Raw genomic sequence first — 23,852 nt, 5'->3', positions numbered from 1 at the left:
TATGTGATATACACAGACACACATATACATAGGATATACATCATATATAATATGTACATTAAGTATGTATTTTTATATTTAAATAGAAATATATAATTATATGTAATATCTACATATCATATATCTACATTAATATATAATATAAATATATTTATATTGTAAATATATACAAGATAAAATATGTATTTCTTAATAAACATGAATCTTTTCCAAATCTCCGTTCTCTACTCATCTTATTTCTGAGTTAAGCATGTATGTTGCTCCTTCACACTGTATCTTATTTTTTTTTAATTTCTTTTAGTCCATTTTTAAATAGTTATAAGCTTTATAACTATTTATTTATTTACAACTAGTACATTAACTAGTTGACCTTTATTGCCTTTAGATATTATTCTGCTTCTTATTCTTTTTATATATAATATATATGCATATAAATTATATATTAAGTATAATTATAGTTATATAAATTAGATTACTCCACTAATATATACAAATTATACATAATTATATATACTATAAAATTATACTGACTACAGGCAACACAAGCACATCAAATGTCCAGATAAAAATTGAAATGCTTTTTCTTGTACTCTTAGGGAGAGGGAGAGTAGCTTGTACTCTTAGGGAGAGGGAGAGTTTTAGCTTGACAGCTCTAGAACTGCTTGTTCTGTGGTTCTCCTCACGACTTGAAACATGGCATCTTATGAAATCTAGGGGTTCTGCTTCCCTCCTCTATTTTTTTTTTTTGTTGTTGTTGTTTGTTTTTGGTTTGATCCTTCTCTATCCTTTGCCTCTATCACCCCTGCAATTTTTCCTCAGAGGAGGGCTTTGACCTGTAAGGGAGCTTTACATGGTTAGTTATAAAAGTCCATAGAGCCAAGGTTACTCCAGAAACATCTCACCTCACTATGCCATAGTTCCTTTGCTCCCTCTTAGTTCTTTTTCTTTGTCTTTTCTTTTCCACAGAATCTTGCTCTATCACCCAGGCTGGAGTGCAGTGGTGCGATCTTGGCTCACCGCAATCTTCGCTTCCTGGGTTCAAGTGATTCTCCTGCCTCAGCCTCCCAAGTAGCTGGGATTACAGGTGTGCATCACCACACCCAGCTAATTTTTGTATTTTTAATAGAGACAGGGTTTTGCTATGTTGACCAGACTGGTCTTGAACTCCTGACCTCAAGTGATCCGTCTGCCTTGGATCCCAAAGTGCTGGGACCACAGCCGTGAGCCACCATGCCTGGAGTGGTTGCTGTTTTCACATTAGCCCACCACAGTTTCCAGCAATGATTTGTCACTGACTTTCAGAGACAATAGAAATCATGTCGCCTCTCTTGCACTTCCTCCTGTACATTTACTGACACCATATGTAGGAATAACTTGCCACTTAGTTTGTCCTGGATACTGTATTGTCTGTGGGTATGAGTTTTGCCCTCTTCATAGCTCTGTCTGATTTTATGTGGAGATTCAAAGAGATGAAAAACTATGTCTTCTTGATAATTCCTCATTTCTCGCTGAATTTTTAATAATTATAAGGTGGGTCTGTCTTAAAGTGAATCATTTCTAAAAGTAAAACCTCAACTTCTAATTTCTGAAATATAGAGACACAGATGAAAATTCATTCATATACAGAATGTACAGTAAATATCCACAGTTAGGAATCAGGAATAACGAATCAAAACATATCAACAGATTTAAGTGTTTATATTTCTGCAAGAAAATCTATGCTGATATTATGAACCATTCTCTTTTAGGCAAAGATCAGCCTAAAAAAATAAATATCCTAGAAGCGGTTGTCTCAAAAAGTTAGTTCTGCCTTTGATTTTAAAATTCCATAGCTTAAGATATTTCTGGGCTCATTTCCAAGAGTACATATATAATTTACAGTGTCTGACTACTTACTGCTGACAATCTTTCTGTCCTTTCCCCTTTAGGATCAATGCAAGAGATACCACTTTGAGGAAAAAAAGCCATATCCCATTTTCTACCGATGAAAGTCAAATCCAGATATATCTGTGTGAACTATATCTATACCCAGGTTTACCTATTGTAAACATGAACTGGGATCTAGAGTTTTGACTTTTTGTTAATACAGAAAATTGAAAGTCTATCTTATAAAAACTATAATGAGCCTAAGACTATTGGTTCCTGTTCAAACTTAATAATCCCTTAAATCTTCCTAGCCTTTATCAGTTTTCAAATTATATCATTTATTTACTTGTTTGCTTTTCTACTAGAAGATAAATATCATGGGGCAAGGACTTTCCGTTTTCTTGCTAACAATCTTATCCCTAGTTCTTTGTACCCAGAAGAGACTCAATTAAAAATCAGCAAAATGGAGTTGAAAACATTTTTATATCCCTTTCATCTATATAGTACGTGTTCCACAGAAACTAGTAGAGAGCGCATAAATAACTTCAACGCCACTAGTAAAACTTGCATATTTGAATAGCCTTGAGAGACGTCATCCCACCTTGGAATTGGAAGTGGACTCCAAGAAACAAAGTCTGTTGCCAAACCCTTCTGCTGCCAAGCACAGTTTCTGTTGTTCTTTGTGGATGGTTGCGGTGCACTGCAGAACCACTTCATCATCCTGCCAAGGGGGAGAAAGAGAGGGAAAAATAAGTGAGATCTGACATGACTGCACAGTCCAAATCGGATCTTGAAGAACATTATTGTAGTGCATTTAAAAAATCTGTGCGCAATGTAAAAACTACTGTCAAAAAAACAACCAAAAGAAACCCCTACAGAATCAGTCCCTAATGTACTTTTTATTTGCAAAAAGGCAATTGGGTGGGGGAGAGGAGGGGAGCTACAGCCACTCAAGGCAATCAGCAGTTTTCTGATTGTACTGACTGATCCCCAGAGGCAACCTGAACAAATAAAAGTAAAATACAGGATTTTCATATTATTATCGCTATTTTAGTCATCAAAATTAACAAGAAATTGTCTGACACATTTCTAGGACACCAGGTATCATCAAGAATGGAACAGATTCTAATAGCAGGCACACGTGTCATTTTAAAACTCACACAGGAAAACAGGTCAATAACGGAACTTTCTCAGTTCAAAGCGATGGCAAAAGTCATCTTAGTTCAACCACGCATTAGTTGCTTGATCGCATGTGAAAGGATCCTGGGTTGCTTAAAAATGCATGGAGAGACAATTTCTTATTTCAGTCCTCTGAAAGCCAAAACAGGTTTCCAATCAATTAGTTAAGCAAGGTTACTGAAGAAACTGCACATGGGGAAAGATGAAAATTAGGAGGACTCAATACAGGCAGCGCGAGTGCTGCAGGAATCACAGACTGTAGAACAAGCAAGATCTGGATTCCCATCCCAGCTCACCATGTACCAGGTTATATGATGTGAGGCGAAGTACTGAATTTCTAAAATGATGAAGTAAATCCGATAAAGCACCTTACATAATGACTAGCATACAAAAGGTACCAAATGCACAGTAAGTAAATGGAAAATACAGGTTCTATGTGGCAAGGGCCTAAAAAGTCTGACCATTTACGTGTTTTGACATCTCAACCTCAAAGAAACAAAAGAAAACATAACAGAGTAGTAAAAAAGCAATATAATCATCAACCTTTCTAATTAGACAGAAAAGGGATACACAAGTATATTCTAGAAGCCCTTCACCAAGGTAGTATGGCAGGGCATATGTGATGGGAATAAAGCCTCGAAAGCAGACAGCAAGTTTTTTTTTTTTTTTAGCTAACCTAAAGAATATGCTATATGGCTGGGCGCAGTGGCTCACACCTGTAATCCCAGCACTTTGGGAGGCCAAGACGGGAGGATCACCTAAGATTGGGAGCTCGAGACCAGCCTGACCAACATGGAGAAACCCCATCTCTACTAAAAATACAGAAATTAGCCAGGCGTGGTGGCACATGCCTGTAATCCCAGCTACTCAGGAGACTGAGGCAGGAGAATTGCTTCAACCTGGGAGGCAGAGGTTGCAGTGAGCTGAGATCGTGCCATTCACTCTAGCCTGGGCAACGAGGGCGAAATTCCACCTCAAAAAAAAAAAAAAAAAAAGAATATGCCATATAAATTGGAAAGGCATCACTCTAATTTGTATTTTAAATCCTTGTAATGCTTTGTATTTGCCTTTATTTCCTATATGGTAGCAGCAATATTTAATAGCATAGCTTATAGCACCAGCCACAGGCAAAACCCAATATTTTTAACAACCACCGCCTAACTGACGCTCCAGGTGCTCACTGATTTCCAGTGAACATTCATTTGTTTTCTTTAAAACATCATTTGCTAAAAAAATAGCATTTTTCTCATAGGATAGGGTACATCTGAATATAAATTCATGTGCACTGTGGTTATAATAAAAACAATCATGAAGTACTTTGGAGCTTATATAATCTGCAAGATTGACGCTATATTGTGTTCCAAATACGTAGTGTAATTAAAACAAAAGAACCAAAAATGGTGCTGGTGTGCTCAGTGCCTTATGAAATCCCCAGAGGCTTTTACTATTTTTGTCTTACCTACCCTATGGAACTAACTCTAACATGCAAACTACACTCTTGGGTAAGTAACTACACTCTTACTCCTTTGGATGCTGGAGGCTATTTAAATACAATTTAATACATAATTAATTATGAACTAAAGACAGTTTGGGAATGAGAATAAGAGAAGACAGCAAGACTAGGTAAAAACAAAACCACAGGCATATGGGACAAGTGGGAGTAACAGAGCTCACTCAGTAAGCCCCGGAAGAAGAGAAGGCACACCATCTTCACAAAAAGTACAGTGAATGCCCATCCTGGCATTAACTTATTTAATCCTCACGATACCCCCGTGGTATAAAGATGACCCACACATATCTAGATGAGGAAAATGGGGCATAAAGTAACTTGTTACTCACAGAGGGCTTATCAGACATATTTCCAGAAATTGATCACTAAACCTAATTCATCTGAATTAGATTCAGATAATTCAGTCTGTAATCCCACACAGCTTCTAGAGACTCAATTGATTTTTACCATGTATGTTATGTATAAAAGTGCTTCTCAATCTGTAAGGTGCATCCTATTGCCCATGGATCCTGCTAAGATGCCGATTCTGATTGGGAAAGTCTTGAGTGGGACTGATTGCGCATTTCTAACAAGCTCTCAAGTACGAACCACACTCTGAGGATCTAGGGCCCAGAAAGGGACCCAGAAAATATATAGAGCCTAAGAAAGATATGAAGTTTTTTTTCTTTTCTTTTCTTGAGGCAGAGTCTCACTCTGTTACCCAGGCTGGAGTGCAGTTGCACGATCCCAGCTCACTGCCACCTCTGCCTCCTGGCTTCAAGTGATTCTCCTGCCTCAGCTTCCCAAGTAACTGGGACTATAGGCGAGCACTACCACACCCTGCTCATTTTTTGTATTTTTAGTAGAGACAAGGTCTCACTATGTTGCCCAGGCTGGTCTCGAACTCCTGAGCTCAGGCAATCCACCCACCTCGGCCTCCCAAAGTGCCAGGATTACAGGCGTGAGACACTGCGCCCAGCCAGATATGAGTATCTTTTTGATATATGATATAGGAAACCTATAGGAGTTTGAAGACAATCTTTAACAGTCAAATATTAAAATAAGCCCGGGTACTTTGGACAAATCAGAAATTAAAGCTCATGTGGAGATGCCCATCAGTATGTAAGACATGCCAATCATCTAAGGGAAAGGAATGGATTTAAATACTATATTAAGCTATACTATCCAATGTATGAGACCAACTCACTTATACAAAGTTTCACTTCAATCCAGTGCCTTAACACTGTATGATGGAGTACCTGGTAATGAAGCAACATTAAGTTCAGGAGAGCTCTGCTATACCACCAAGGAGAGAGGGTATAGCTACAGCTTTCAATCATGGTTCAACTTTGAATGATACAATCTAATCCGACATACTCATCAAAGCCTTTGACAGTTTACCCAGGAGCTGCTTTTATTTTACTTTCCAGTAAGCAAAGGGTTCCCTTTGGACAGAAAGTAAAATACACCGAACACTTAATGAACCAAACACCAATTCACAAGCCACCTGCCAGTTGCCTTTAATTAACCCATCATTCATCTCAAAGCACACTTCCTCTCCAGAATCACTGTGGTCTGACAGCATGCAGAGCAGGCATTTGAGAGGTTTTGATAAATAGCTTAATGTTTTCTATTTATTATTATCCATATGTAATACATCTAGTAGGTAACATATATATTAAGTATACATGAGGATATTGTGTACATGCACACGTGCTCACACATACATGTACACACACACACACACACACACACACACACACACACACAATCTAGTTTCTATTCCAACAATAAAGATCAACACTGCCAAATACTGATGTGATCCAGAGGGTTAACCTTCCTGACAGAACAATACAGATACTAATTAAAGTATGTTTTCCTGGATCATAAGGTCTCTTCTGAATTAGTATTTGCTATTCAGCCCCTGAGGTGCAGACTTGCAATTCATATGTCCTGCTTTTGCATTTTGGCTGCGTGTACCAATAGTGTTTGAGTGCTTAAATGCACATGATGACCATCATTTTTTTTACCTTGGCCCATAAAGACTAAAAGTACCCTTGAATATTCATCCTTTACTAAACAAACTTGAAGAAACAAATGTATTGATCTTTCTTTATACAAATTCTGGATGAAATAATAAATAATCAACCACTTACAAGAAACCTCATGAGCAATTAGATAAATGGAAGCACTTACATAAGGGTGACATCCACCTTGGAGTTACCAAGTCCTGTGGGTTCTACTCTATCAATACTTTTCCAATCCATCCATTTCTCACCACCTTAGTCCAAGCTACAATCATCTCTCATTTTGACATCTTTAAAATCCACTGAATGGTTCTCCACACTGCAAACTCCCTTCCAAGGAGCTTTAGCTTAAGGCCACACCATCAATCTGTGCTGTATGGTGTGCTGGCTTAAAACCCTTCAGTGGTTTCCAATTGCTCTAAAGATAAAAGCCAAAAAATCCTTGAACCGGTCGGGCGCGGTAGCTCACACCTGTAATCCCAGCACTCTGGGAGGTCCAGCGGGTGGATCACTTGAGGTCAGGAGATCGAGACCAGCCTGGCCAACATGGTGAAACCCCCTCTCTACTAAAAATACAAAAATTAGCTGGGTGTGGTGGTGTGCACCTGTAGTCCCAGCTACTTGGGAGGCTGAGGCAGGAGAATCTCTTGAACCCAGGAAGCAGAGGTTGCAGTGAGCCGAGATGGTGCTACTATGCTCCAGCTTGGGCAACTGAGCAAGACTTCATCTCAAAAAACAAACAAACAATAAAAAAAAATCCTTCAGCCTACAAGGCTCTACACTGCCTAGTCTGGCAACAGCCCAATATCTCTAACCAACCTTCCTTCATCCCTTTGCTCCCACAGGACTTTTGCATGCACTATTAAACCCCTATCTCTCTTCTCTAGTTAACACTTATCCATCTTTCAAACCTCAACCCAGGCATCCTTTCAAGGCTGTGTTGAGATTAGACCCGCCAGGCTACTAATTCTTTTGTTTTGCACTACCATACATTGTATTTTTCCTTTAGTTTCTTCAATTGTCATTATGCGTTCATTTGTGTAATTATTAATGTCTGATTATTAAACTGAGTCTGGGCCGGGTGCGATGGCTCACATCCCAGCACTCTGGGAGGCCGAGGCAGGTGGATCAGCTGAGGTCAGGAGTTTGAGACCAGCCTGGCCAACATGGTGAAACCCCATCTTAAAAAAAAAAATACAAAAATTAACCGGACACAGTGGTGGGTGCCTGTAATCCCAGCTACTCAGGAGGCTGAGGCAGGAGAACTGCTTGAACCCAGGAGGCGGAGGTTGCAGTGAGCCGAGATTATGCCACTGTACTCCAGCCTGGGTGACAACAGCGAGACTCCATCTCAAATAATAATAATAATAATAATAATAATAATAATAATAATAAAACTGAGTCTGTTATTACCTAGAATTATAGCCCCAGTATCTAGCATAATGTCAAGTATATAAAAGGGCGTCAATCAATAGTAATTGAATGAATGAATAAGAACAAACAATGCCCAAAATTTGTAATGAGTTAATAGCACTAAATCAGCACTACCCTTTCATTGAATTGCCCACTTTGGACATTGCAGTTCAAAAACAAAGTTCAACATGAGATCTTTCTCAATAGCGAAGAAATGTTGCCTTCCCCAAATCATCTTACTGAGGACTGGCCAAACGAGAAACTGTGGCTACAATGCAGACATATACAAGCCTTACTTAGCAAAGAAAGTAGATAAGGCATTCAGGGATGCCTAGCGACCTCAAACTTGGCCAGACAGTACACCGGTTGATCCCAGAACAGGAGAAAAATAGAAAACCTTCAAAGAATCAGGAGATGTAGAAAGCAGGAGACAGAGAAAGCCCAAAGCTTAGGGATAGCAGGGATGGCGACAGTGGAAGAGGGGGACATGTTGAGGGGTGAATTATGGGAAAGCCTACGTGCATGCTCATATGTGTGTGTGTGTGTGTGTGTGTGTGTGTGTGTGTGTGTGTGTGTGTGTATCTGTACATTTAGTAATTCTGAGCAAAGCTAGCTTGACTGCTGCTCACAAACCTGTGAGGTCACACACATGGAAAACCACTTCCACAGTCGCCCTATCTAAAATAGCAGCCCCTATCACCCTGAGTCCCTTGTCTTAATTTTTCCCCTTTATTATCACTACCTGACACTATATTATATGCTATTTGCTTTTTAAAAAGTTTTCTGAGCCTCCCCCACTAGAATGCAAGTTCTGTAAGGGAAAGGACATTGTCACTTTTATTAATGGTGATCACCAAAGCCTGTAAGAATGCTGGCTCACAGGAAGCACTCAATCAAAAAATATCTGCTAAATGAGTGGATAGATGACCTCTAATCCAATTCGATCCCAACAAGGGGGTGGCATTTAGAGGGGTTTCTGCCTTTCCATTACAACAAATAAGAATCAAACAAAAGATACTCCATTCCTTCCATACAAACATCTTGAAGCCTTCAAGGGTGAGCCTATGCATTTTATTTAGTATCTCCCCATGCCACTTGCACATCAATTTCCTAACTGATATTTAATAACAAGGAACAGAATTGATAAACCATGATAATGATGTTACTTGCAGACAGAAATCACTTCTTTGCAGTTACTTAGACCCAATTCTGTCCATTTCTATGGGATCCAATAGTATCAGGATCTGTGTGAGAGCAGGAACAAGATCTGTTTTGTTCACCAGTATATCTCTATTGTCTAGCACTGTGCCTGCAAATGTAATGAACTCAATAAGTGATTGCTTATCACAGTCCACCTTAAGATTATTCATAAATACGTGATGCCATGCTGACAGACACAGTCTCTTTTTAGAACTGCCAAGGTAAGATCTTATTTAATTTCCAATCAAAGCTGGTATTGTATGATCCCATTAAGTGATTTCATGGTTTCATGCAGCCAGGAAATAGGGCAATATTGGAGGAAAATTACCGATCCTGTCTATCATTGCTGTGACAAATTTTAATGTATCATAAGCATCCACAGCATCAATATAAAACCCAATGCATCACTGGAAAAAAGCAATGCAGTCCCTTCTTTTTCCCCTATTTTAAGTACAACAATGCTCTTTGTGTACATAATCTAAACAAATCAATCATATATTATACTCTTGAAAACTCAATGAATAGTCTTAATAGCTCTGGTCATTAAAAAAAAAAAAAAAATCTCTCACATCATGCCAAGTATTTTCCCTAAACTCTTACTCTTCTTGTCTTCTGAGATTTTTTTGCAGGTTTAGGCTTGTGTAACTGGTCCTCTAAGTTATGTCCTGATAATTTTTCCATAATTAGCATCAACTCAGAAAGCTCACTATATGTATCTTATCCTGTGGTTATCTCTCCAGCACATCGGCTTAAACTCCATGGAAACCAGTGACTTGAGGAAAATAAATGCTTTAGTGAAAACCCAAGTTAATAATTAATTATCCATTTTAGACAACTGTACATTGAAAATGTTCAGTCAATATATGTTGAGTTGAATTCCTTTGTGTACTTCCTGTGACTTTAAAACTCTCAGCCAGGCGCAGAGGCTCACGCCTGTAATCCCAGCACTTTGGGAGGCCGAGGCAGGTGGATCACCTGAAGTCAGGAGTTTGAGACCAGCCTGGCCAACATGGTGAAACCCCATCTCTACTAAAAACACAAACAATTAGTTGGGCATGGTGGTGTGTGCCTGTAATCCCAGCTACTCAGGAGACTAAGGCAGGAGAATCATTTGAACCCAAGAGGCGGAGGTTGCAGTGAGCCAAGAGAATGCCATTGCACTCTGGCCTGGGCAACAAAAGCCAAACTCCATCTCAAACAAACAAACAAAAAAACTCTTTAGAACAGAGATCTAATATTTATGGAAGAAAGGCCAGAACTGGAATACTGGATTCTGACAATTTTGTGATGAGTAAATAAGACATGATTTCTACAATCACTGTTGCCAAGTCTGCTGGAACAGTACAGAATGGAGAACAACTCTCAAACAACATCAACAGTTTCTTTCAAATAGTCATTCATCATTTAAAAGCTATTCACTCAGATGCAATACATGGTAGGAAATATTATAAGAGCTAAATTGCCTAACAAACAAAAGATCCCTGAACTCATTAGGTTTGCATTCTAGCAAGAGAAGAGGATGAATTTTAAAAAGTAAACTAAAAATCTGAACATCTTAGAAGGTGAAAAGGTCTATGGAAAGAAAAAAAGAACAGTATAAGGCAATCAGAAATGCTACTGGGCTGGGGGAATTTGAGGTTTTCAACAGAATTGCCAGGGCCTCATTGAGGGGGTGACTTTTGAGCAAAGACTTTAAGGAGGAATGAGAAATTGACCCAATGACAATGTGGAGGAGGAGCAATCCAGGGAGAGGGAAAGCTGGTGAAAGCTCCCTAGGCAGGAAAGCATGGTCTCAGCATCATCAGGAAATTTGCACCTAGAGCAGAGTAAGCTAGGGGAAGTGGGTAGGAGATGAGATCACAGCTAATGGGCCCAGACCATGGAAAGCCTTGATGTCAGTGTAAGACCTTTGGATTTTACTGGGGGAAACGGGGAGCCACCGGGTCGTGTACTAAATGCAGAGTGTAGAAAGCCAAGGAAGAAGCAGAGTTACCCAAGGGGGGTCACTGCAACCATTCAGGGAGGGAGGTGGTGACTCAAATCAGAATGGTAGCGGTGGAAGTAGAGAGAAATGATCAAATTCTATATATGTGTTGCATTTATCGAGTGCCAATTATGTTGCAGGCATGGTGATAAGTGCTTACAAGTTGATCTCATTTATCCCATCATTACTTTTGACATTTATGTCACACAGACAAATAAAATGTTATCTATGCTATTTTTTTTTCCTTAAAGCAAATAAGTAGTTAACAGAATAAGCTGAGACAATTCCAAATAAAAGAAGCCAATATTTTTGGACTTTCACTGAGTCTATATTTATTCATTTAAAATACAGGCAGTCCTCAATTTGCATGCTAGTACAGGACCATAAAAATGACTGTCTTCAGACAAGCTTTGGGAAAATCCACATTGTTTATCATTGTTCCATGACCTTTAAGAACTTTTGTCCAAACATTACAAACACCCTATGGTTTATAAATGTATAGAAAAAACTTTCTAAATAGTGAAACTAAACATATTTCGTACACTATAATTTAGAAGACTGGAAACATTGAGAATTAAAGTGTTTTATTTCTTATTTTTTTTATTTTTTATTTTTTGTAGAGACAGGGTCTCACTACGTTGCCCAGGCTGGTCTAGAACTCCTGGACTTAAGTGATCTGCCCACCTCGGCCTCCCAAAGTGCTGGGATTACAGGTGTGAGCCACAGCACACCGCCAAAGTGTTTTATTTCTTTGTAAAACACTCGTGACCTGCCTTCACTCGTCCCACGACATAACCATCCCGGTGGAGTGAGCATCACTGCTATCCCTGGACACATTGTCATGCTCCTACATTTGAATCAGCTTCAGGAATATTCTCCTTTGTGCTTTCAACGTGCTGATATATCTGAGGGTTCTTTAATGCGAAGTTTTTCAACTGGTGTCATTTACTCTGGAACACCTACATCCCACTGGTCACAACCATTTTCCTTGTACACGCCAATAAGCTCACTTCCGCTAACTTCCTCTGGGTGTGTATTTACAGGGGGTCAAAGGGCAGGACTGTCATGATTCCATAGCCAGGTCATCCTTTTAAAACTCTTTTATGTTCAGTTGGAATTTCGGTTCCCAATGTTATCACTTTTTGTTTCTTTGATGCACTTTCATCTGTGTTAGCCAATTTCCACTTATGCATTTTTTTGTAAATCTTGAATCACTGGGGAACAAGAAAGTAACACCACTACACACTGTGCCTTCTGTGCATGAACTAAAAACCAATATGCAGTGACCAATCACCCACAGACTCTAAAAGAAGTGCTGTGATTGATCACATCAATATAAGGGGCATCTGTTACTTGACAGTGAGTCATATTCATAATGTGGTGGCACTACAGAATAATCTAGTGCTCTCATAGTTTTAATTGCAGTGATATGATCGCACTTGAACTACAGTGTAACTATCTAGTCTTCAGTTCCCCACCAGTGGATGAACTGGATGTCCTCCAAGGTCCCTACAGCCCTCACATTTTATGGTTCTGTGAAAAGGGCAAAAGAAGAAAAGAGAATTTCTCCCATGTGCAAATTCAAGCAGAGAAATTAACTGTACCTTTTACATGTTTACTGTATAGGCTTCTCTCTAGCCTATCATTAAACACAGGAAACGACAGGATATTTCATTAGTAGGCTTAACTATGCTGTGTATGTGGTTTTATACAAGGTGACGGTAATATCTCTCTCTCTCTCTCTCTCTCTCTCTCTCTCGGTTTGTTTTTTGTTTTTTGTTTTTTTAATGAGACAGAGTCTTACTCTATTGCCCAGGCTGGAGTGCAGTGGCGTGATCTCGACTCACTGCGACCTCTGCCTCCTAGATTCAAGCAATTCTCCTGCCTCAGACTCCTGAGTAGCTGGGATTACAGGCACACACCACCACGCCTGGCCAATTTTTGTATTTTTAGTAGAGATGGAGTTTCACCATGTTAGCCAGGCTGGTGTTGAACTCCTGACCTCAGGTGATCTGCCCGCCTTGGCCTCCCGAAGTGCTGGGATTACAGGTGTGAGCTACCATGCCTGGTCGAGTAGTATCTTTTTTTTTTTTTTTAATCTCAAAACTAATATTGCTACAGAAGTAATCTGTTGTTCTGTGCTGATGACTCTTATGTAAAAGTTTAAATACAAAATGACACGTAAGAGATTACGGCCTGTGAGGCCAGTATTAACAATGTGCCTTGGTAATGTCAGCCAAAGGAAGCTAGACAGAAACACCCAAATACCAGACACCATCAAGATGACGTCAGACCCCTCACTTTATTTCCAGCAGTCGGAGATGGCAGCTGGCCAAGCAGAAGGCAGAAGGCAGAAGGCAGACTGTTGCTCTGAATATATAAACATTTCATCAATGCTTTTCTAGTCCCAGTTTAGTAGAAATAAACACTTCTATCAGAAAGGAACTTTACTTTTTCATCTTTAATACACTAAATCAGGAAATCCATCAGTGCTGAGCAAGTATCCTGCACCAATAAACTCTAAGTTAATTAACCCCTTAGCATTCCGTAACAGTCTGACTGTTGTCAACCAACCAATCCAGTCTCACTCTGTGCTGTCCTCACAGGTCATAAGCAATCTTGAGTGACCTGGACTTTTAGCTTCCTGCCAACTAACACGTAGCAAAAATAAAAACTTGAGACATCTTCAGAGAAAGTCTTAAATGCTTTTCTTAAATGTCACAGAAACCAAGAGGTCCATAAAAGAAGATATAGATATGCCTTTATTTTATGAATAGCCACCAATACTGACCACATTTTAATAGATCTATTATCCCAAATTTTGCCATCCCCCATAGTTCCTTATCTTGATAAGTGGCACTGCCAAGCAAACAGTAATGAATGCCAGATACCCGGGCAGCATCCTGATGACTTCCTCCTCCTGACTGCCTGTAGTCCCGTTACCTGCCCTGACATCACCCCGGCCATAGTGGAAGTCAGCTTCTCACGATCCACCAGACATATTGCATGATCTATTTCCTCCTCCGTCTACAAGTCTACAAAACCTTCTCATGTCATTCTGCACTCTACTCGCTACAATCCAGCCACACACACCTCTATTTTGTTCCTCAGATGTGCAAGGCCCTTTTCTTTTCTTTCTTTTTTTTTTTTTAGATGGGAGTCTTACTTTTGCCACCCAGGCTGGCATGCAATGGCACGATCTATGTTCACTGCAACTTCCACCTCCTGGATTCAAGGGATTCTCCTGCCTCAGCCTCCCGAGTAGCTGGGATTACAGGCACCCGCCACCACACCTGGCTAATTTTTTTATATTTTTAGTACACACGAGGTTTCAACATTTTGGCCAGGCTTGTCTCCAACTCCTGACCTCAGGTGATCCACCCGCCTTGGCCTCCCAAAGTGCTGGGATTACAGGTGTGAGCCACTGCCCCCGGTCACAAAGCCCTTTTCTATCTCAAGGCCTTTGTTTGTTCTTCCTCCAGATCTTTGCAAAACCTGCTCTGTCCCATTTTTAAGGTTTTACCTTATTAGCCTTCTCCTTTCCTTCCCACCCTACCTTCCTTCCCACCATTATCTCTCCAGTTCCTTCATAACATGCGTCATACTCTATAACTGCTTAGTTTACTCAACTGTTCCCTTGTTCACTGTCTTCTGGAACAGAATTATGCACACTGCATGAAGGACTGCCGACCTTGTTGATACTGCATCCCTGCTACCCAGCACATAGTAGATATTCAATCTTCGATTTGAAAAATAAAGAATGAAAGATACTTTCTATACCTTTAAAAGGGAAAGGAGCTACTATTGATTACATTCTAGAACTACCTCCTTCCTAGGTGTATCATTAAGCATCTACTCCCAGGTACTATGCATCATCTCAATGAAATCGCAAAGGGAGGTTCATGTTAGTTTTATTTATCAACTTATACCTGTCATATAGCACAGCATCTGGCACAGAAGCGATGGCCAATGGCTAAGAAATGAAGAGCTCTATGAGTTAAGTATTATTACTATTATTATGGTTTTACTCTACAGATGAGCAAAAGGAACCATTGTAAGAGTAAACCATTTGCTCATGGATGCGCAGGTGGTCAAATGAGGCTTAAATCTGGGCCCACACAACTCCAAAATCTATGTTCCTAGCCTCAAGGCTATCTTGTCTCCTACAGTGATATCAAATCACTGCACTAAAAGACAAAGTACTGTCCTGTGATTTTCCAAATATCTTTAGATGGTGGGCTACAGCTAAAGTGAACAGACTCTAGACTTATCGTATGCATGCTGAATAGTATCAATGACAACAAAACCACATGAAAAACAAATTTACAGAAAATGCCAAGCAAATTGGTTTGAATGGAAGAGTGTGATGTGATGGTGAGGTGAGAAAGAGAAGGTTGGATATATTATGAACAGGTAATTAAAATTTAGTCGGTAATTAAAATTTAGACTAAGGAAGGGCAGTCTAAAGTAAATCTACTCAAATTTTTGGTAAAGGAGAAAAAAGAGAGGAAGAGGGAGATCAACACAGAAGATGAGAAAGCGACCTTTCTCACTTTGCATTTTAGAGATGGAAAAATACTAGAGTTAAGCCTACTTTTTTGGGCTATCGTAGGAAGAATGAATGCATTAACATCTGCCACATCCTTTGGAATTCATTAAAGTACTTGATAAAACAAAGTCATTGGCTTAGAAGTCAGCAGAGTGTCTTCCTCTTCAATTACTGCTTTCACAAGTTTCCATGTTACCCTAAAATCCAGGAAACGGAATAATTAAGAGCAGCAGCAGAGAACCAAGGAAGGTGAAGGAGTCAAGGGCACAGCCAGCCCCAGATGCAGGCAAGAAGGTGGTGACTTTGTAGGGAGCTTTGAAATGGTAATCTACTGATGAAAATTTGGTTTCCTTTCTATAATCACCATACACAGGTGTATTAGTCTGTTCTCACACTCCTGGCACCAACTTACTGTATTAGTCTATTCTCACGCTGCTGATAAAGACATACCAGAGACTGAGTAATTTATAAAGAAAAAGAGGTTCAATGGACTTACAGTTCCATGTGGCTAGGGAGGCCTCACAATCACGGCAGAAGGCAAAAGGCACATCTTACATGGCGGCAGACAAGAGAAAATGTGAGACAAGCGAAATGGGTTTCCCCTTATAAAATCATCATATTTCATGAGAATTATTCACTACCACCAAAATAGTATGGGGGAAATCGCCCCCATGATTCAATTATCTCCCACTGAGTCCCTCCCACAACATGTGGGAATTATGGGAGCTACAATTCAAGATGAGATTTGGGTGGGGACACAGCCGACCCACATCAACAGGAAATTCTAAAGACTGTCAGGGAATAAACTCCAAACCACCTGGCTGACTTCTCCCTCTGCCACACTCCTGTGTCCCCCTTGGCAGGCCACAGAATAGTAGAACTGTGAAATTACTAAAGAAAAGTTAAACTCACACACACACACACACACACACACAGGTATAGCAAGCAGCATAACTAGAACATCACACAAATAATTTGTGGATGCAGATACAATACTGTAATCAATCGAGTGCCAATCACAAGAGAACTGATGTAGTCAGGATCAATGTGCCCATATAATCACATGAAAAATTCATTTCAGTATCATGATAGATTCCATCTGTTGTCTAGTGAAATTTGATTTCAAAATCTGTGAAAAAAATTGAAACTGCCCTCATGAATGTCATCTAATATGTAGTGATGGCAAACTATACTTCTTGATAAATACTAAGCAAAGAAAGAAAGATTCCCAGAAACCAGGAGGCAAAGGAAATTTTTTTGCTCCTATGTTATAAATCCTTTAAATTAAGTAAGGTCCTGAAATGTTTTAACTTTTAGAAAAACATAAAAAGAATTGAAGAGCCTAACATGGCTTGGAAAATAGATGTCATCTATGTGGAATCCACCAGCGGAAGCAGCTATCAGAATTAAGCATTTAATTTGACAATTATCATAAGAAAGTTGGCATATGAGTACAAACATCAGATCTAAAAAGACTGGACATATTTCAGACATTCAAATTCAGTGTCTGTTCCACGTGAGATGAGATTAACATCGACAGATACATTCACCAAACAGTAACATTAACAAAAATGTACCTGTTTCTCTTTTCCACTTAAAAAATAGCATGAATCAAATCTATGCCTATGTTCCCAGTTCTGAATGATCTGAATTTCCCGGCTGGCATTGAAGACTGCTCACTTATGAAGACTCTGGGTAAACTTCATCATAATATGTGTGCTGAGGATAATAAGAAAGTTTTCCTAATCCCAGCACTTTGGGAGGCCGAGACGGGTGGATCACGAGGTCAGCAGATCGAGACCATCCTGGCTAACACGGTGAAACCCCGTCTCTACTAAAAAATACAAAAAACGGCCGGGCTCGGTGGCTCAAGCCTGTAATCCCAGCACTTTGGGAGGCCGAGACGGGCGGATCACGAGGTCAGCAGATCGAGACCATCCTGGCTAACACGGTGAAACCCCGTCTCTACTAAAAAATACAAAAAACTAGCCGGGCGACATGGCGGGCGCCTGTAGTCCCAGCTACTCGGGAGGCTGAGGCAGGAGAATGGCGTAAACCCGGGAGGCGGAGCTTGCAGCAGTGAGCTGAGATCCGGCCACTGCACTCCAGCCCGGGCGACAGAGCGAGACTCCGTCTAAAAAAAAAAAAAAAAAAGTTTTCCTGAGCCTCTCATACCTAAAGTAGAACAGGCCCAAAGAAATGGCTGTTGAAGAAAATGAGTGTTCCCATTAGCACATAAAGAATTAAAATCAAACATTGAGATATGCAGAATTTAGCACTCCAAGGCATCTCCTTGTCACCTGGTTTATCCATAAGCACAAAGTATTCAGAGATGAAAGCAAGTTCCAGACAGTCTGGCCCCTTAGGATCAGCCTGGTAATTACACCAGAGAGCACTGTCTGTTCTACAAACTGTGAGATATTATGTGTCTATGAAACATTAAATGTATTAATTCATACTACTCTGAAATATTTAGTATCTAAGCAGAGCAGATGAGAGCCATGTGTAAGTATAAATATATGTATAGAGTACACATAACATATTGGTGTCCGTTGCTTGCATATTTTAGAATGTTGAAAACCATCCTCCTCCTCTCTAAAGAATGAGACCACAATAAACAAGTGGTAGACATTCTCCAAGACCCATACCAGACTCAGATCATACAAACCATGTTAAAATTCTGGAAAGAAAACCACTGTGTACAATTATCCCATGTGAAGTAAGGACACTGAAAATACCACATTTTAAAGAGAGATACTGAAAAGACTGGTTTATTGCATAAGCTCCAACTATTGCACAAGAAAAGATGGAAAAGTAATTTTAGAAGCAATTTTCAAGATCTAAATCTCTCTATCCACAATCTATTATTTCAAGATAAGGTGATTTTGAAGACACAGTCCTTTCTTGTATTGCACAACACGATGACCTTCAGCAAGTGTATTTTTTCTTGTATTGCACAAACACAGGGAAAATTCTCAAGATTAAATAAAAAAAATAATAGTAAGCTGGACAGATATTTAGTATACCGTCAGAGGAGAATAAACACCAATGAGTTTTCAGCACAAACATGGAGCATGGTATAGCATTATTCACAGAAGTAATTTTAATCTTGTTTCTGGGATATGTTTTGACATGTATCTCCCCAATTTCATGTTTATAGAAGGGTTTCATAGCTCTGTATGTATGGACATAACGTTTATCTATCAATTCATAGATGTGCTTTTGAAAAACACAGTGAAATTTAAGTTTGCAATTTCAGTCTCCAATTTATTTCTGTAACTGGCCAACCAATTAAATTATCTTCTTTCAGGCTAATTATAAACATAATTCTTTAATTAACATGTAGACTATCATCCGGTGTACTGGGCACCATGACTCCCACATTTTTATAGACTTTCCATAAATTACCTCACTTTTCTTGCAATTGGTAAATATTTCAGCTGAAGGCTTTTCTCTAGCCTGAAAATGAATAGATGAACCAGCAAACTATACCTGAGCAATAAACTATTCCTGGTAAGAGTTAGGTTGTACATTGGCTCAGGAGAAAATAAGTACAAGCAAAATAGCAAATTTCAGTTCAAATGCTGTTTTCATTCAGTTTACACAGGTACTATAAAGACAAATCAAAGGTTAGCTTGGACATGAAGCAAAATCATGATACAAGTTTCAGGACTAGCTTTTGAAAAGCTCGGTGTTTACCTTACAAATGTGAGCCTCTGCGAGTTTACGAGGGGTCAAATATAATGGATGGAAAACACAAAAGTTGCTCAAAGTGAGACGCACAAAGTGTCTGCATTGCAGAAATCTTGCAGTTGTACAAAGGAGCCCACTGAAGCTGAACCAGAACCAGGTTCTGAAGTCCTTTTTCCAGCATGAGTGGTGTGACATAGTGGCATGACCCCAGGTAACTCACCTGTCACTTCATCCTCAGTGATCTCATCTATTAGACAGAAATAAGTCATGTAATAATAATTTGTAATATCCACTGTATACTTACTCTTTCCCTTTATTTATTTATTTATTTATTTTGAGATGGAATCTCGCTCTGTCGCCCAGGCTGCAGTGCAATGGCATGATCTCAGCTCCCTGCAATCTCCCTCTCCTGGTACAAGCGATATTCTCCTGCCTCAGCCTCCTGAGTATCTGGGATTACAGGCACGTGCCACCATGCCCGGCTAATTTTTATATTTTTAGTAGAGATGGGGTTTCACCATGTTGGCCAGGTCTCAAACTCCTGACCTCAAGGGATCCGCCCACCTCGGCCTCCCAAAGTGCTAGGATTACAGGCGTGAGCCACTGCACCCAACCATTATTTTATAATTTATAATAAAGAAAGAATATGGATTAACTGGAAAGAGATTTGCTTTTGCAACAGATACACCCAGGGTTTGAATCCCAGCTCTCTAGCTTTCTTTTTACTAGTCACTGGGACTGCAACGTTTTTCCTCTCTGAAACCACCACCTTAGAGGATTGCCATGAGGTATTAATCAAAATATAATTCTAACGAAGTACCCAGGAAATAATTACCAGAATATAAAAGACTATGAATACTTGTTACTTCCTCATTTCTATTTTTGTAAAAGTTAAATTCATTCATTCAGCACATAAGACTGTGAACGAGACAGAACAATTTCTTACACCCATGGAGCTTACACTTGGGAGGAGATTGATAATAAGTAAACGAATAGTTACAAAATGTAATGTCAGCTCTTGATAAAAGCCAGGAATTCTAACGACAGGGCCAAAGGATCAAGGGGGATATCTTACAAGGCGGTTGTAAATGACCTCTCTGATGAGGGGACACTGAGCCAAGAATGGCAGAAAACTGGGAGTGAGCCTGTAGAATATTCCAGGCAGAAAAGAGCAGCCAACACAAAAGCTCTGCAGTAGGAAATGTCTCAGTCAGCTCCAGGAAGAACAAATGGGCTGGTGGGCTGAGTTGAATAGGAGGAAATGAGTGCAGAGACATGGCAGGGTAGACCCAGAAGGTCATGGAAGACTGAGAAGGGCTTTGGAGTTTGGTCCAAGTACTTTGGGAACCACAGAGATTTGCAAGCAGAGGAATGACATGACTCATTCCCACTCTAAAAGAACCACTCAGGTTGCCATGCTAGGGGCATGAGAGGTTGTTACTACGGCCAAGTAAAAGATGATCATGGCTTCTATTAGGGTGTGACCTGTGGAAGCACTCAGAAAAGGTCAGAATCTAGATATATTTTTTTTAAAAAAAAATAGAATTGACAGGATTTGCTGATGTGGGATAACGATCGGAGAAAGAATAATTAGAAGGGTTTAGGTCAGAACAACTGGGTAAATGGTGGTACCATGAACTGAAATGGGGAATACTGGGGGAAAGACAGTTAGTGATAGGGGAGGACAATGTGAAGCCAACTTCAGATGAGTTAGGTTTGTAATGATGCTCTTCCAAGTGAGATATCAAGTTGGCAGTTGGATATGCAAATCTGGAATTCAAGAAAAATGTCATGGCTGAAGATAAATATTTAGGACTCATCCCTGTGAAGAACATATATAAAGACATGATACCAGCTGAGATCACTAAGGGAATGAATAGGTAACGAAAGACAGGACGATCTACAAGTGAACCCTGGTGCAAGTCAACATTATGAGGTTGGAAAGAGGGGAGGAATTCAATAAAGGCTAATTATAAAGAATGGCCTTTAAGGTAGAAAGAAAATCAGGGGGCAACCGATCTAAACAGATTACAAAGAGAAAAAACAGTCAACCAGGTAGAATGTTACCTGGAAGTTGAGTGAGAAGGCAGTTTAGAATTGCCATTACATTTGGCAACATGGTGTTCATTGGTAGTCTGATCAAGGGCCATTTTAGTGGAGCTGTGGGGAAGAGATCCAGAATGGAGGGCACTGAAGACTGAATGAGAAGAGAAGAAGTAGAGCATCAGGTACAGACAACTCTTGACTTGTTTTACAAAGGTGACCAAAGGAATGGTATAATAGCTGGAGACGATATGAAGTCAAAAAACAAAGTATCTGCAGGTGTCTGTGATATTTCAGGCACTATTTTGGGCACTATGGAAAGAAAAGATCAAAACAGACAAAACTCCTGTCTTTGTGGAAATAAAATGGGGACAGACAATGTATCTATATGCATACACACACACATCTGTTGGGGAATTGGTATAAAGAAAATAAAGTAGGGTAGGAGAGAGAAATAACGAGAGTCGGTATTTTAAATGGGCTATACAGGGAAGACCCCTCTGCTAACATAATCTGAATTTGTGACAGAGAAAATCATAGGCTAGCTAGGAGAAAGTTCCAACAACAGTGTCTTTGATACACTCGAGGGACAGTAAGGAGATATGATCACATATTTACATGCTGATGGAAACAATCCTGAAACGATCAAATAAGAAGTTAGTGATTTGGACAAGAGATGGGATAGGTGTATCTCCACCTAGGATCAAAGAACAGGTAGAGGTGGTGGCCTCAGATGGGAGCAAAGGTAAAGTTGCTGGGAGTTTGGCTGATTTAGGAGTGCGAGGATGTGTAAGTTCTCTTCCAACTGCTTCTGTTCTCTCAGTGAAATCAACTGAGAATGGGAAGGGAAGAGGGGCTTTGAGGAATACAAGACTGGGAACTGCCTAAGTAAATGGAGGACTGCCAGGACGCACTTGAGATTAGACACGAGGACAAGACTTAAACATTGGATGATACCCCTTTAAAAGAGAGACTATCTTTAAGCTCTAAAATACCAAGGAAATGCATGGTATTACCATAGAAAATGGAAGAAGAAGAATGGCTGAGGAGACAAAATGCACTACTAGCATGTGAACAAGTTGGTCATGCTGAGTTAAGTATTCTAAAACTGTTGGCAACAAGGGCACTCAAAGCACTTAGAGACCACTTAGAGGCAACCAGCAGATAACTGATCATGATAGTGTCTGTGTGTAACACAGGTCTGAGACAAAAAAGATCAGGATGCCAGGACAGCGCACGGAAGGCAAGAGCCATGCTGGAAGTGGCATGATGGTCTTTCTGCTGTGCCTGTCTCTGCAACTGTTAAATGTAACAAAGTCCTGTAGAGCTATTCCCAATCTGCCATTCAGTTTACCTTCACTCAGATTAGTCCATCCCGTTACTACCTGAGGCATATTAGGAAAGACCATTCTAGTTGCCTAAAAATTGCATTTCTACAGGATCAAAGTGTAAACTACTCTGTAAATCAAAGAGTAGACTGAGGAATTTCCTCACCAGGACCATGCTTCACAACCCTCATCACATTGCTTGCTTTTGGCTCTCTCTTTCTTAGACTGTACTCTGCAAGGATGAGCCTCATGTCTTATTCTTGCTGCACCTGTGTGTATCATCATCCCTGGAATATAACAGATGTTCAATGAGTGTTTGATGATTGAATGAGTGAGTAAAAAGACGCAAATTTAAAAATAAAACCAATAAAACTCTAGCCAAAGCACAAAAATAAAGGAAGCAACTAACAGAATTTCTTAGGGCTTGATATTTTGAGGCCCTTGCTAGAGTGGAAAGAACTCTGAATTAGGAGTCAAAACACTTGAGTTAAAAATATCAAATCTCTCACTTTCTAGCTGGTCAACTTTGGAATAATCCACTTCAATGAGATTCAATTATTTCATTTATTAAAAAATAAAAAAATCTATACTTGTTCCTTAACTATACAAATAATTACCATAAAGATCAAATTAAGTAAAATATATGAAAGCCCTCTGTAAACTATGAAGTACCATAAAACAGTTACTAATACTAATATCCACATCCAAGCTACTTGGAGTAGCACCAGAGGTCATGAACAAGGTCATATGCAGTTTCAGCAGCATCAGAAACCAATACTGGTGAGACCTGATCACCCACGAGGACCTTGTACCAGGTCAGTATGACTCATGGAAGGCAGACAGCACTGTTAAGCAAGACAAATCTTGAAGGAAAATGTAAAATGGCATTTACTATGAATAATATACAAACTACATTTGGGTTGGACAAAGAAATTACTAACCTTCCAAATGTTCTCATCAAAATTTCATCTAGATGGAAACTAGTTATTTAAAATTAACTGGTATCTGATATCCAAAGATGCTCAATCTAAAGATTAAAAAAAAAAAATGCCTAAGAGTACATTCATTCAGCCGGGCACAA

The 23,852-nt window shown here is 39.7% G+C and overlaps 1 protein-coding gene across 1 annotated transcript in view; it reads right to left on the bottom strand.

Annotated features, from left to right (window-relative positions):
• The window catches only part of RYR2 (ryanodine receptor 2 (cardiac)), a 592,347-nt gene extending 569,495 nt beyond the window's left edge, over window positions 1-22,852 (bottom strand). The window contains exons 1-4 of the mRNA XM_011935762.1: window positions 22,798-22,852; window positions 19,491-19,647; window positions 15,823-15,904; window positions 2,468-2,587 (exon numbers count right to left, since the gene is read on the bottom strand). Coding sequence (XP_011791152.1) covers window positions 2,468-2,587; window positions 15,823-15,904; window positions 19,491-19,647; window positions 22,798-22,852 — 414 coding nt within the window. The remainder of the gene's footprint in view (window positions 1-2,467; window positions 2,588-15,822; window positions 15,905-19,490; window positions 19,648-22,797) is intronic.
• Between the last annotated feature and the right edge of the window lie 1,000 nt (window positions 22,853-23,852).

The sequence above is a fragment of the Colobus angolensis genome, unplaced genomic scaffold (genome assembly GCF_000951035.1).
Source record: "Colobus angolensis palliatus isolate OR3802 unplaced genomic scaffold, Cang.pa_1.0 Scaffold148, whole genome shotgun sequence".
Classification (NCBI taxonomy): Eukaryota; Metazoa; Chordata; class Mammalia; order Primates; family Cercopithecidae; genus Colobus; species Colobus angolensis.
This window is presented reverse-complemented; position numbering and strand designations above follow the sequence as displayed.